This window comes from Leopardus geoffroyi, chromosome C3 (genome assembly GCF_018350155.1).
Source record: "Leopardus geoffroyi isolate Oge1 chromosome C3, O.geoffroyi_Oge1_pat1.0, whole genome shotgun sequence".
NCBI classification, from domain to species: domain Eukaryota; kingdom Metazoa; phylum Chordata; class Mammalia; order Carnivora; family Felidae; genus Leopardus; species Leopardus geoffroyi.
Window position 1 is genome coordinate 87444166 of NC_059338.1, and position 11517 is coordinate 87455682.

Here is an 11517-nt window from a genome sequence, read left to right on the forward strand (position 1 = left end):
TGAGATTGTCAATAGTTGATCCTTTATACCTCTAAAGACAATTCTGTAGTATTTATTACTTTTTGAAATTTTCAATTTGGTAAAAATGGCATGTTTTAGTATTACTTGTTTGATTACTATTTTTTTGTTTTTAACGTTTTATTTATTTTTGAGAGAGAAACCGAGCATGAGCAGGGGAAGGGCAGAGGGAGAGGGAGACACAGAATCTGAAGCAGGCTCCAGGCTCTGAGCTGTTAGCACAGAGCCCGATGCGGGGCTTGAACCCATGATCCATGAGATCATGACCTGAGCCGAAGTCGATGTTTAACCGACTGAGCCACCAGGTGCCCCTCTTGTTTGATTACTATTAAGATAAACAGTTTTTCATATGTTTCATATGTTTGGCCATTTCTATTTTGTGAAATACCAGTCATGCTTTTTCTTCATTATTCTACTTCTATGTTTCTGTTTTTCTTACTAATTTATAAGAGCTCGCTCTCTATCCTAGGCTTACTAACATTTTATATGTTGCAGTATTTTCTTTTCTTTTTTAGTGTTTATTTATTTATTTTGAGAGAGAGCGTATGAGTAGGGGAGGGACAGAGAGGGAGAGAGAATCCCAAGCAGGCTCTGCACAAACCCCAAAGCAGGGCTTGGTCCCATGAATCATGAGATCACAATCTGAGCTGAAATCAAGAGTCAGATGCTTAACTGACTGAGCCACCCAGGTGCCCCTTTTGCAGTATTTTCTGAAGTGTATGATGTTTTTCTGGTATATAGAAGTTTAAATTTTTTTATATGGTCAGATATTTTTTTTTTAATTTTTTTTTTAACGTTTATTTATTTTTGAGACAGAGACAGAGCATGAACGGGGGAGGGGCAGAGAGAGAGGGAGACACAGAATCGGAAGCAGGCTCCAGGCTCTGAGCCATCAGCCCAGGGGCTCGAACTCACGGACTGCAAGATCATGACCTGAGCTGAAGTTGGACGCTTAACCGACTGAGCCACCCAGGCGCCCCTGGTCAAATATTTTTGCAGATATTTTGAACCTGTGAATGATGTACCTGCTAATCCCTTTTTTTGGAATATTGCACATTTGGGTATTGCTATTATTCAAATCTCTTTTCTTTTTAATTAAAAAAAAAAAAGATGTTTGGTGTTACATCCCAGATTTTAAAGTTCTGCGTTTCGTTGAGTCCAAGAAGTCACCAGTTGTAAGCCACATCGTTGACGGGTCACCAAAAGAAAAGCAAGATGCCGCTTATACTATGACACACCTGTGTTATAAGATACCTCTTGATGTCAGAAACGTTAAAATACAAAAACAAAAATTGTCTTAGAATGAATGAAAATATCATGCTTTAATAAATGTGGACAGTTGCCTGGTTAAGCTGTTCATCTCATTAGCTCTTGCCTCAAATAATAAGTAGCCCTTGAAGATTTAAAGCCAGAGGAAACGATTCTTTGAATGTGCTTCTAATCCATTATAATTTGCGTATTCATCAACACACTGGATCTCAGGGTTTACAGGAAACTTAGTCATCATCTAGTCCAAATCCCAAGTGACTTAAATTCCTTCTGTAGCATCCCTGCCAGGTGGCTCCCCAGCCTGTCATGCCAGTGGTATGAAATGTATTGGGACTTAATTTTAGTTCACTGTCCTTACTGAAGATGGGCTGATCACTTAGTGGGTTCAGGTGCCGGCTTTCCACAACTTTCGCTTGTCTTACCGGAGAAGCGAACACCAGATCTGGGCCTGACTCTGACCAGTAGGGAGCAGTATTGTGCCTTCAGAGGGCATGTGCAGCAATTCCAGAGGGTTGAGTCTTTCTGGGTCAGGAAAGGGTAGGCCCAGCTGCTTGCTACTCGACTGTTCACAGTCTTTGACTTTTTTGGACAACTTCTAAGAGGAAGAGTCTGTGCCCTCACCCCACCCCCAGCAGCTGTATTCTGCCCCAGCTCTGTTTTCTGGTTATTTTACAGTGAGGGAGAAGGACTTGCAGATGCGGTCTTGCCAACAGAAGATGCTCTTTGACTTAAGAAGGTTGACCGGGCGCTCTCTCTAGGCTGATAGCTGCCACATCAGTAGTTCAGTGATTTGTTCACTCGGGAAGACAAGAGGAGAAATACAGGGTATTTTACACATGTGGTCCTTGGATCGCTACTTCTAAACAAACAGCTTTTCAATATGTTGGAATTGTTGGAATTGTCCCCTGGCTGCTAAAGTATTCTGCTTTGTTTGGTATGAAATCCTTTACTCTTGATGAATAGCATAGTCTTCCATTCTGCGCACGCTGCCCCTTTTATTGGGACAGGTTTTTGTTTTTTTTTCCCTCCTGCTACAGGTTATGGGAGAAGATATCGTCCCAGAAAAAATAAAAGATGAGGTTCACACAGAGGTGAAGTATGTTGGCCCTACAGCCCTGACTGCCTTGGTGATTGCATCTTCGAAAGAATTTGAAGACAAATGGTTCAGAAAGATCAAAGACCACTTCTGTCCCTTTGAAAATCAGTTCCATACAGAGATACAAATCTTGGTTTAGTGGTCCCTTTAAAAAAAAAAAATCCTGTACTGTTTTAATTGTTCTTGTTTATTTCAGATAGAATGCACTGCCATTCATTGAATATAATGGATTTGAAATAATTATTTGTTTTATAAAAACGGCTTCTCTTCAGATTATTTCTTCTGTGTTCAGTTTCTTGATTTTTTGTTTGTTTTCTTTGTAGATTTTTGCCATTCACTTATCTTAGACCTACTACCCCTTTAGAAGATATCTGTTGGAAGCGTATAAAAGAGCCTTTTAGGTATTATAGTCTTTTAAAAACAGGAACTGTGTTATAATCAGCAGTAAAAGTGGCCACATTGTTTAGGTAAATTCAGGAAAGAACAAGAATGTTGAGATGTAGCAGTAAACCGTTTCTAAGAAGGGTGTGTCACGATCTGCGATTTTGCGTGTGGGCCTAAACAAAAGAGTACACGTGGGGTGGGCTGTATTACAGGGGAAGAGCCCTGAGCTGAGGAAACAGGTCTTCTCTAACAGGCAGTAGTCAGCATGCTTGCCTCCTGCTCCAGAGGACGATACGGTCTCTTTTGTAAGGCTGTTTGCTCTGCAGACATCATTGAAAAGATGGTCTGGAATGAAGGGCATTTGGTGCCTTGCTCATGAGATGGCACAGAATCACGAGGCCCACAGAGCCCCGTCTCGCAGGGTGATGGTCCTGTCCTTCCAGCCACACGGATTACAGTCACAGTCTCTAACATCTTCGATACATCTTACTCGAATCATCTGAGATACAAGAGCTCCCTTATGAGGAGTGGAATTTAATAGGAAACCAAAACATCATCAAATGTTGTCCTGCACAACTTTTTATTCTCAGCAGAGGGAAAAGAATCCCAGCCCTGGGTCAAGAGGTGGAGTCATCAGGATTTCCCTTCCACCTGCTGCTTCTCCCCTTTCCAGGCCCCTTTCCAAAACAGACAAACATCTCATTGTGTTTCTATTTTGGCTGCTCTTTTAGTAGGTACAATAGCCTGACTAGCAACTGCAAGTTGTCATTTTTCTCTAATGTGAAACCAAAGATTGGTATGATTAGTAGACATTTCGATTTTTAGGAACCATTAAAAAGTATGGAAACCTCTCAACAGTTCCCCATTGGCCTCCATCTATTATGGAGTCATGAACCATCACTGTATTATGTGTTATGTGACAATCATGGTAAGGTTGCCGTGGAGACCCTGGCTTTCAGGGAGTTAGCGGTCTAGCTGTGACCGGCCCTCCGGATAGAGCCCAAGCTGAACTGTGGTTTGGCAAACCCTTCATCATAGTCTTTGGCTCCCAGGCTCCCTCCTTCCTTGCTCCCCAGCTGTGCCTTAGCTTTCGCCTTTAGGCCTTCACGCTGGCATGAAGGGATGGTACCCCTCCCCACCCCCCATCATGGGGCTAATTCTGTTCACCTTTCAGGTCTCCACCTCCTTACAGCTTCCCAGGAGTCTTGACCTCCAGGTGGCTGTAGGTTTCCCTCTTTCCTGCTCCTTTACTGTTTCACTCCCGTACTGATTCTTCCTGCTCTGTTGTCACGATAGACTTTAGGACTGTCTTTTTTACATTGATATCCTCAGGGCAGAATACCCGGCATTTCATTAAATATTGGTTGAATTTCTGAGTTAACTGGCAAGCATCTTACTTTGTTTGCACCCCAAAGATCCAGCACAGTGCTGAGGCCGTCAGAGCACCCTGCCTGTTTCTGGCCTCCTAGAGATGCCCTTTTCGGGGCGCCTGAGTGGTTCAGTCAGTTAAGTGTCTGACTTTTTTTTTTTTTTAATTTTTTTTTTTTCAACGTTTATTTATTTTTGGGACAGAGAGAGACAGAGCATGAACGGGGGAGGGGCAGAGAGAGAGGGAGACACAGAATCGGAAACAGGCTCCAGGCTCCGAGCCATCAGCCCAGAGCCCGACGCGGGGCTCGAACTCACGGACCGCGAGATCGTGACCTGGCTGAAGTCGGACGCTTAACCGACTGAGCCACCCAGGCGCCCCAAGTGTCTGACTTTTGATTTCAGCTCAGGTCCTGATCTCATGGCTCATGGGATCTGTGCTGACAACATGAAACCTACTTGGGATTCTCTCTCCCTCTGTGCCCCTCCCCCTCCCTCAAATAAACTTCTTTTTTTTATTGCCCTCTTCCCTGCCTGGCTTGGCTTCCTGTTTCCATCCTAGTGTCCTTCTAACTTTGTCCATGCTGTTAGCTTTCAGCCCTCTGGCTGTCCTCCCAGATCCACTGTCTGTGCTGTTCTAAACTGCCTGAGTGGTCATCGTGAATCCCCCCACATTCTCACTCCTGCCTCACCTCACGTTCCCGGCAGCAACATGGTGATGTGTGTGAGAAGCCAGCTTCCTGCACTATGATGCTTGGCTGTAATACAGGGCAGGAAAGGGCACTCAGGAATACCGGCCACCTCAGAGTTTCATCACACCCAAGTCATCTTGATCATTTCCAGCACAGATGGTGAAGGGTAAGGTTAACTGAGCAACGATTGTGCTAAAGAAAAATCTCAGGCCTGCCTATTTAGACACCCCACCCTCTTGTCAGTGAATGAATCACTCGGAAGGTGAGCAAATGTGAACCACAGAGGTGACTGCACTCCAGGTGGGTGGGGTGGGACCCAACGGTGATTCTTGTCTCCTGTGATTCCCAAAAGGCCTGTCTTCAACATTTTCTCCCAAGGGGGGGTTTATACCTGGTATTCGAGCTGGTGAGAGTCCTTTATCCTTTACACTCTTAACACCTCTGCAGTCTTCATACAGAGCCAAAGGATCTTATAAAGATTGTTTTCAGTCATCCAGTGATTTCCCAACTCCTTCACAAAGCCCGTGTGTGAGGCTCTGTGTGGTCTGGCCTGGCCCACTTCGCCCTGGCTCACTGGTTTTTCTCATGTCCTTGGACTCTTCAAGCATCTTCGCACCCAAGCCCTATGTCCATCCAGTTATCTCCACTTGGAACATTCTTCCCTGCAATCTCGTAACCCTGCCATAAGCTTCCCCTTCCTACAGATCTCAGCTCGGGTCATTCTCTGGCCAGATGGTCCCGACCCCAGACTTGCTCAGGTTCCTGTAAATGTCATGGTACCTGTGCTTTCCCCCGCAGAGTGTTTAATAGGATTATAATTGAATTTTTGTTGTCTGAAACTTTGCTGGGTCATAAGCTCTAGCACTGTGTCTCTGGTTTGCCCATTTATGGCAGAGCCCAGCTTACCGGACACCGTGACTTCTGCCCGTTGCTGCCTCGCTGGAGGCCCAGGCCTTGCAGAGGCCACCAAAGGCCTGGTGAGCCAGAAGCCTGTGTGGCCCATTCCCAATGAGATCCACTGTCAGCACCATAGGCCCCCTGCCTGCCAGCACAGTACTGCATTTCAACAAAGATGTGCCTCATGTTAGAAAATCTTGGGTAGAAATGTCTATGAAACAAACGCAAGGCCGCCATTTAAAAAAACAGATTGTTTTAAATTGCAGTTTTCTAATACTTCTGCAATTTCATCTGTAAAAGTAGTTTATACACTGATTTCCAAGGTCTTAATCACAAAAACAATATGCAAACAAGCACAAACCAAGGAGGATTGTACAAAACCACCAAAGCTTGTGAAACAAGTCCTGATGAGGGGCAGACCAGGCCTGGCTCCAATCTAACCTGAGTGTGTCCACCAGGAGGCATTGGTAAAGAGGTCAGGAAAAACAGAGGGCAGGCATTTGTCTATTTGGGGCTCACACTTGTCCTTTTCTCCCTCCTTGGCAGAGTGGCTTCATCACCTAAAGCTTCAGTGTTGTGTCTGCTCAGCCCTTGAGCTAACAACCAACCCACCCCCTGTCTCTGGGAAGTGCCCTCTCACCCACACCGGTGGCAGCCATATTTATACTCAATGACCCTAACTAATTGGAGAGAGGAAGGAGGGTTTACCTGATTGAAGCTGGACCAATCAGACTCTCAAGAGATTTAAAAATGAAAGATTCTTCTCCTGTGTCTGAAACCAGTAAGGGCAAAACCTGGGGCTGGTTTTGTTCTTCCAAGTGGACTGAGGAGCAGAGAGCAAGTCTACAGAGAGAAGGAGAAAAATGAAGGAGATGCCCAACTATTTCCTCATTGCAAACCCTTCCTGTTCTCTAGCCCTAGCCACGTTCTTGGCCGTGGTCTCCATGAAACACCTGGAGTGTGGTAGGCAGAATGATGGCTCCCCAAAGATATACACGCCTTAAATCCCGGAAACTGTGAATACGTTAGGTTACGTGGCAAAGGGGAATTAAGGTTGCTAATCAGCTGACTTTAAAATAGGGAGAATATCCTGGATTATCCAGGTGGACCCAGTGTAATCACTGGAGTGTTTCCAAATGGAAGACGGAGTATATTAGGGCTCTCCAGAGAAGCAGAACTAACAGGAGATAGGTAGGTAGGTAGGTAGGTAGATAGATAGATAGATAGATAATATGCAGATATGTAGATGTATGTGGGTATTGTGTACATGTGTATATGTATATTTGTGTATGTATGTATATGTATATATACACACATAGAGATTTATTATGGGGGTTGGTTCATATGGTTATGGAGGCTGAGAAGTCTAATGGCCTGAAAATCAGGGGGCCAATGTTGTATGTCCTGATCTGAGTCCAAAGCCAGAGAATCAATCAGGAGTGCCAATCTCCAAGGGCACAATATGAATGTCCTAGCTCAAGCAGAGAGAGCAAATTTGCCCTTCCTCTGCCTTTTTGTTCCATTCGGGCTTTCATGAGGATAGATGATGCCCATCTGCATTGGGGAGGGTGATCTTCTTTACCCAGTTTGTCAGTTCAAATGCTAATCTCTACCAGAAACTCTCAAGACACACCCAGAATAATGTTCTACCAGCCATCTGGGCATCCCCTAGTCCAGTCAAGTTGACACATAAAATTAGCTATCATCTGGAGGCAGAAGAAGTGGGTGAGGGTCAGAAAGATGCTATACTACTGGCTTTGAAGATGCAGAACGGAGCCATGAGCCAAGGAATATGGGTGGCATATGGAAACTAGAAAAGACAAGAAAATAGATTCTCTCCTAGGGTGTCCAGGAAGGAACACACCCTGCTGACACCTTGACTTTAGCCCAGTGAGACCTGTGTTGGAGTTCTAACTAGAGAACCATAAGGTAATAAATTTGTGTTGTTTTAAGCGATGATGTTTGTGGTCCTAAGTTGGCTGCTTAAGCTAGTTTCAGCTTCTGTTATTGTAACCAAAGAATCCTAACAGAGGCCACTTGGGCCCTTTCTTTTTTTTTTTTTTTTTTTTTTTTACTTTTTGTTTTTACTTGGGCCCTTTCAATCTTGGTTGTACTGTAAGATTTTGTTTCTCAGAAGACTTTCTTTTACACAGGAATTTGTTTTGTGAAAGCTTGATAGAGATTATTGTAGAAGATCTCGAAGGCGCGGCACCTGATTTCAGGATCTTCCATTCTCCAGCAGAGGTGATAGGACATCCACATCAGTAGTAAATAAGGGGTAGGAGGGAGGTCTGGACATGGCAGAAGTGCAGAGGAAGGCTGGGCTCTCAAATAAGTTTCATGAAGGGGGCGCCTGGGTGGCTCAGTGGGTTAAGCGTCCAACTCTTGGTTTCAGATTAAGTCATGGTCTCACAGTTTGTGAGTTTGAGCCCCGCATCGGGTTCTGTGCTGACAGTGCAAAGCCTGCTTGGGATTCTCTCTCTCTGTCTCTCTCTCTCTCAAAATAAATAAATAAACTTTCAAAATGTTTTTAAAAATTAATTTAAAAAATAAGTGAAAGAAGTTTCATGAAGGCGGTAACATCTGAGTTGGACCTTGGGAAGGGGAGAGTTTGTAGCAGGCTCTGTGGAGAATGAAAGGCAGGCATGTTGGGTTTCTCAGCAGGGGGATGAAAGGAGCCATCACGTGGAGGACATGAAGACTGGTTGTCCAGGTTAGTGGGCATGAAGGGATGTGGGTGATGAGCCAGGGCAGGCGACCCAGCATCAAATTATGGAGGATTGTCAATGCCGGGGTAAGAAGGTTGACTGTAGGGACTCCTGGGTGGCTCAGTCGGTTTTTTTAAGCCTCCAACTCTTGATTTCAACTCAGATCATGGTCTCATGTTTTGTAAGTTCGAACCCTGAGATAGACTCAGCACTTGCAGAGCCTGCTTGGGATCCTCTGTCCTCCCCCCTCTCTCTTTCTCTGCCTCTTCCCCACTCTTGCTCTCTCTCAAAAATAAATAAACGTTAAAAAAAAAAAAAGGCTTTGAGCTTCAGGCAGTATGTGTTTTCTGGGTCTAGGAAAGCCCCAGATATTCGCACTAACATGGAGGGTGGAGGTGGGCTCAAGATACCCAAGGCGTCCGAGCACCTTACGGAATTTACATTATCGTAGTCTGTTACTCCTCAGGGCTTCCCGTTACACTTAGAATAAGGCAGACTCCAGCCAGCCTTTGCCTGCTGTCCTGCACACTCTTCCTGCCTCTTGCATGGCTGACTGCTTCTCATGTTCCAGTCTCCGCTCCTGTCTCCCCTCACACGGGCCTTCCCTGCCCCCTGTCACTCTCAGACCCAACAAACTGCCCATTAGCAAGGTGCAAACCCCGGAGACAGAGAGGCTCTTGACGCTGTGATGTAAACTGGGAGCACATCTGCTTCCATCTGTATTGACCACCCAGCTCTTGGCACACGGGTTGGGGCGGGAGGCGAATGTGTGATTAGATACACGAGTCCAGGCACTTTTGGCGTGGAAGCCAAGACTGGCCTCGCAGGGCCTGGGATAGAGTAATTCCTCAAGGAGACGTGAACTGGACGTTTCTTCACGCTGTGCCTGAGGGGAGGGTTCTCAGAACAGCAGTGCTGGGCTTGCCCCTCAACAGCAGGCTGCACTGCCTGCCTAGGCCCCTGCGAGGAGCAGACACGTGTGTATGTCTGGAAGAAAAGTCAGGAAGTGCCAATCTCGAAGAGCAGCCACCAGAAGCAAGCCTCTGACCCTGCTGGCCAAGAAACACAGTTTGAAGGGAGAACAGCCATTTCCAGACACTGGCTGAACTGACTCAGCTGTTGGGTGTTCCACAGCAAAGCAGGCGACGAATGTCGTGGGGACAGCGGGAGAGCGAGCAGCGGGGGTCGAAGGAGCAGCCCAGATGTACAGACCGGGCCCCTTCGGCCACGTGGGCCCACAGGGGAGGCCTGCCTGTCAGGGCTGGACTATGTCTCCCCACTGAGAAGTTGCCTGTTGAAACCCTAACCCAGAATGGGACTGTATTTGGGGATAGGCCTTTAAGAAAGTTGTTTTTTTTTTTTTTAATGTTTATTTATTTTTGAAAGAGAGAGAGAGAGACAGAGACAGAGAGTGAGCAGGAGAAGGGCAGAGAGAGAGAGAGGGAGACACAGAATCGGAAGCAGGCTCCAGGCTCTGGGCTGTCAGCACAGGGTCCGACACGGGGCTCGAAGCCACAAACTGTGAGATCATGACCTGAGCCGAAGTCAGACGTCTAACCCACTGAGCCACTCAGGCGCCCCTGGAGATAAGGCCTTTAACCTCCTGGCACCAAAATCTGTATCGGTCAGGATTCTCTAGAGCAACAGGACCAGTAGGATGTGCATATCTACACCTGTATCTCTATCTACAGCTCTAACTATCTGTCTAACAGAGAGAGATTTATTACATGGGTTGGCTTAGGTGATTATAGAAGCTGACAAGATCCGCAGGGCGAGCTGGCAAGCTAGAGACCCGGAGAGCCCATGGTGTGGTTCCAGCCCAAAGGCCAACAGGCTGAAGACCCAGGGAAAACCGCTGTTTCAGTTGGGAGTCTGATGGCAGGAAAAACCTATGGCCCAGTTCAAAGGCAGCGAGGCAGGAGGAATACTGTCTGACTCAGGGGTGGGTCAGCCTTTTCGTTCTCTTCAGGCTGTCCGGTCAGCATGACACAGCACCGTGGGGACACCCTCACTCGCCACACCCTGCCGAGGGAAGAAGGACGGAGCACCTCCAGAAGCCACATGTCTGGCTCGGTCAAAACACAGGGAACAACGAGAAAAAGGAGTTTGTGTTTATGCTCGTACATGTGTGTCTGCGATATTTATATACCCTGGTAACAGTTTTTCTGACACACATACGCTCTTCAGGAAGAAGCTGAGAAAGTGAATGACAGTTTCTCTGTGTCCCAACACTTCTTGGACCAAGTCCAGAAAATGAAGCATTTGGAGATGCGGCTCTGGCATCTCTGTGATGGGCCAGCAGGGCAAGCAGGGAGGAGGCGGGGAGCCCAGGTCAAGGTGAGAGCAGGAGCGGGAAGAGTACAAGTCGTCCTGCAGTGTCTGAGTGTTCGTGTCCCCTGCAGGAGCAGAGAGGGCTCTTTGACCAGCCGGTCGGCACTCATAGTGCACTGGGACCAGCTGAGGCACTCAGGTTAGGGTCCCTTGGGCCTGCAAAGATACCCTTGGCCTCTGGGCTCTTACAGTGCAGATAGGGGGATCAGTATCTGGGGAGGACCAAATGAATAGTACAGATAATTCCTAGGGGAGGCTTGGGGAACCAACACTTACGGTCCTGGCTGATAATGGTACAGGTGGATAATGTGGTCCCTAATCCCTGGTATGGGGTGTGCATGTGGCCATAAGTAGACCCCCCCCCCCCCATCTCTGCCATGCCCCCTGGATGAACACTATTGAACTATTTCTCTCATTCTCTCATGTTCTTCATGGTGGTGGTTCATGTAGGTGTCACCTCTCAGCTGACTTGGGAGTTCTCCAGGACAGATGTGAGTCTGAGTCTCTGCCTGGCATCAGAATGGTGCCCAGCACATCCACGGGGGGTGCTCCATTGCTGGGGTTGAGTTTCACGCTGCAGTAGAGACGCCATGTTTGGGACAGCCCACAGCAAGCAGGCCTGCAAGGCAGGTGCAGGTGTCATTCTAGTCCAGAGCAGAATTAAAGATGGGGCAAAGTGAGTTCGGGAGCATTGGAAACTCCAATAAGGGTTTATTTTGATCTTCGGCCATCCCCTTGCCATGGGTGTAAAACC

At 46.9% G+C, this 11517-nt stretch overlaps 1 protein-coding gene across 7 annotated transcripts in view; it reads left to right on the forward strand.

The window, feature by feature from the left end:
• The window catches only part of CC3H8orf76 (chromosome C3 C8orf76 homolog), a 37016-nt gene that overhangs the window by 17653 nt on the left and 7846 nt on the right, over positions 1–11517 (forward strand). For 3 of the 7 annotated variants that reach the window (XM_045453766.1, XM_045453762.1, XM_045453764.1), the window contains one exon: positions 2295–2659. The exons of 2 other annotated variants lie outside the window; for them this stretch is intronic. In XM_045453766.1, coding sequence (XP_045309722.1) covers positions 2295–2522 — 228 coding nt within the window. In that variant the 3' untranslated portion in view covers positions 2523–2659. Of the gene's footprint in view, positions 1–1962; positions 2660–11517 lie in introns of those variants that run through there. 2 more of the 7 variants (XM_045453763.1, XM_045453768.1) reach the window with 2 other exon arrangements.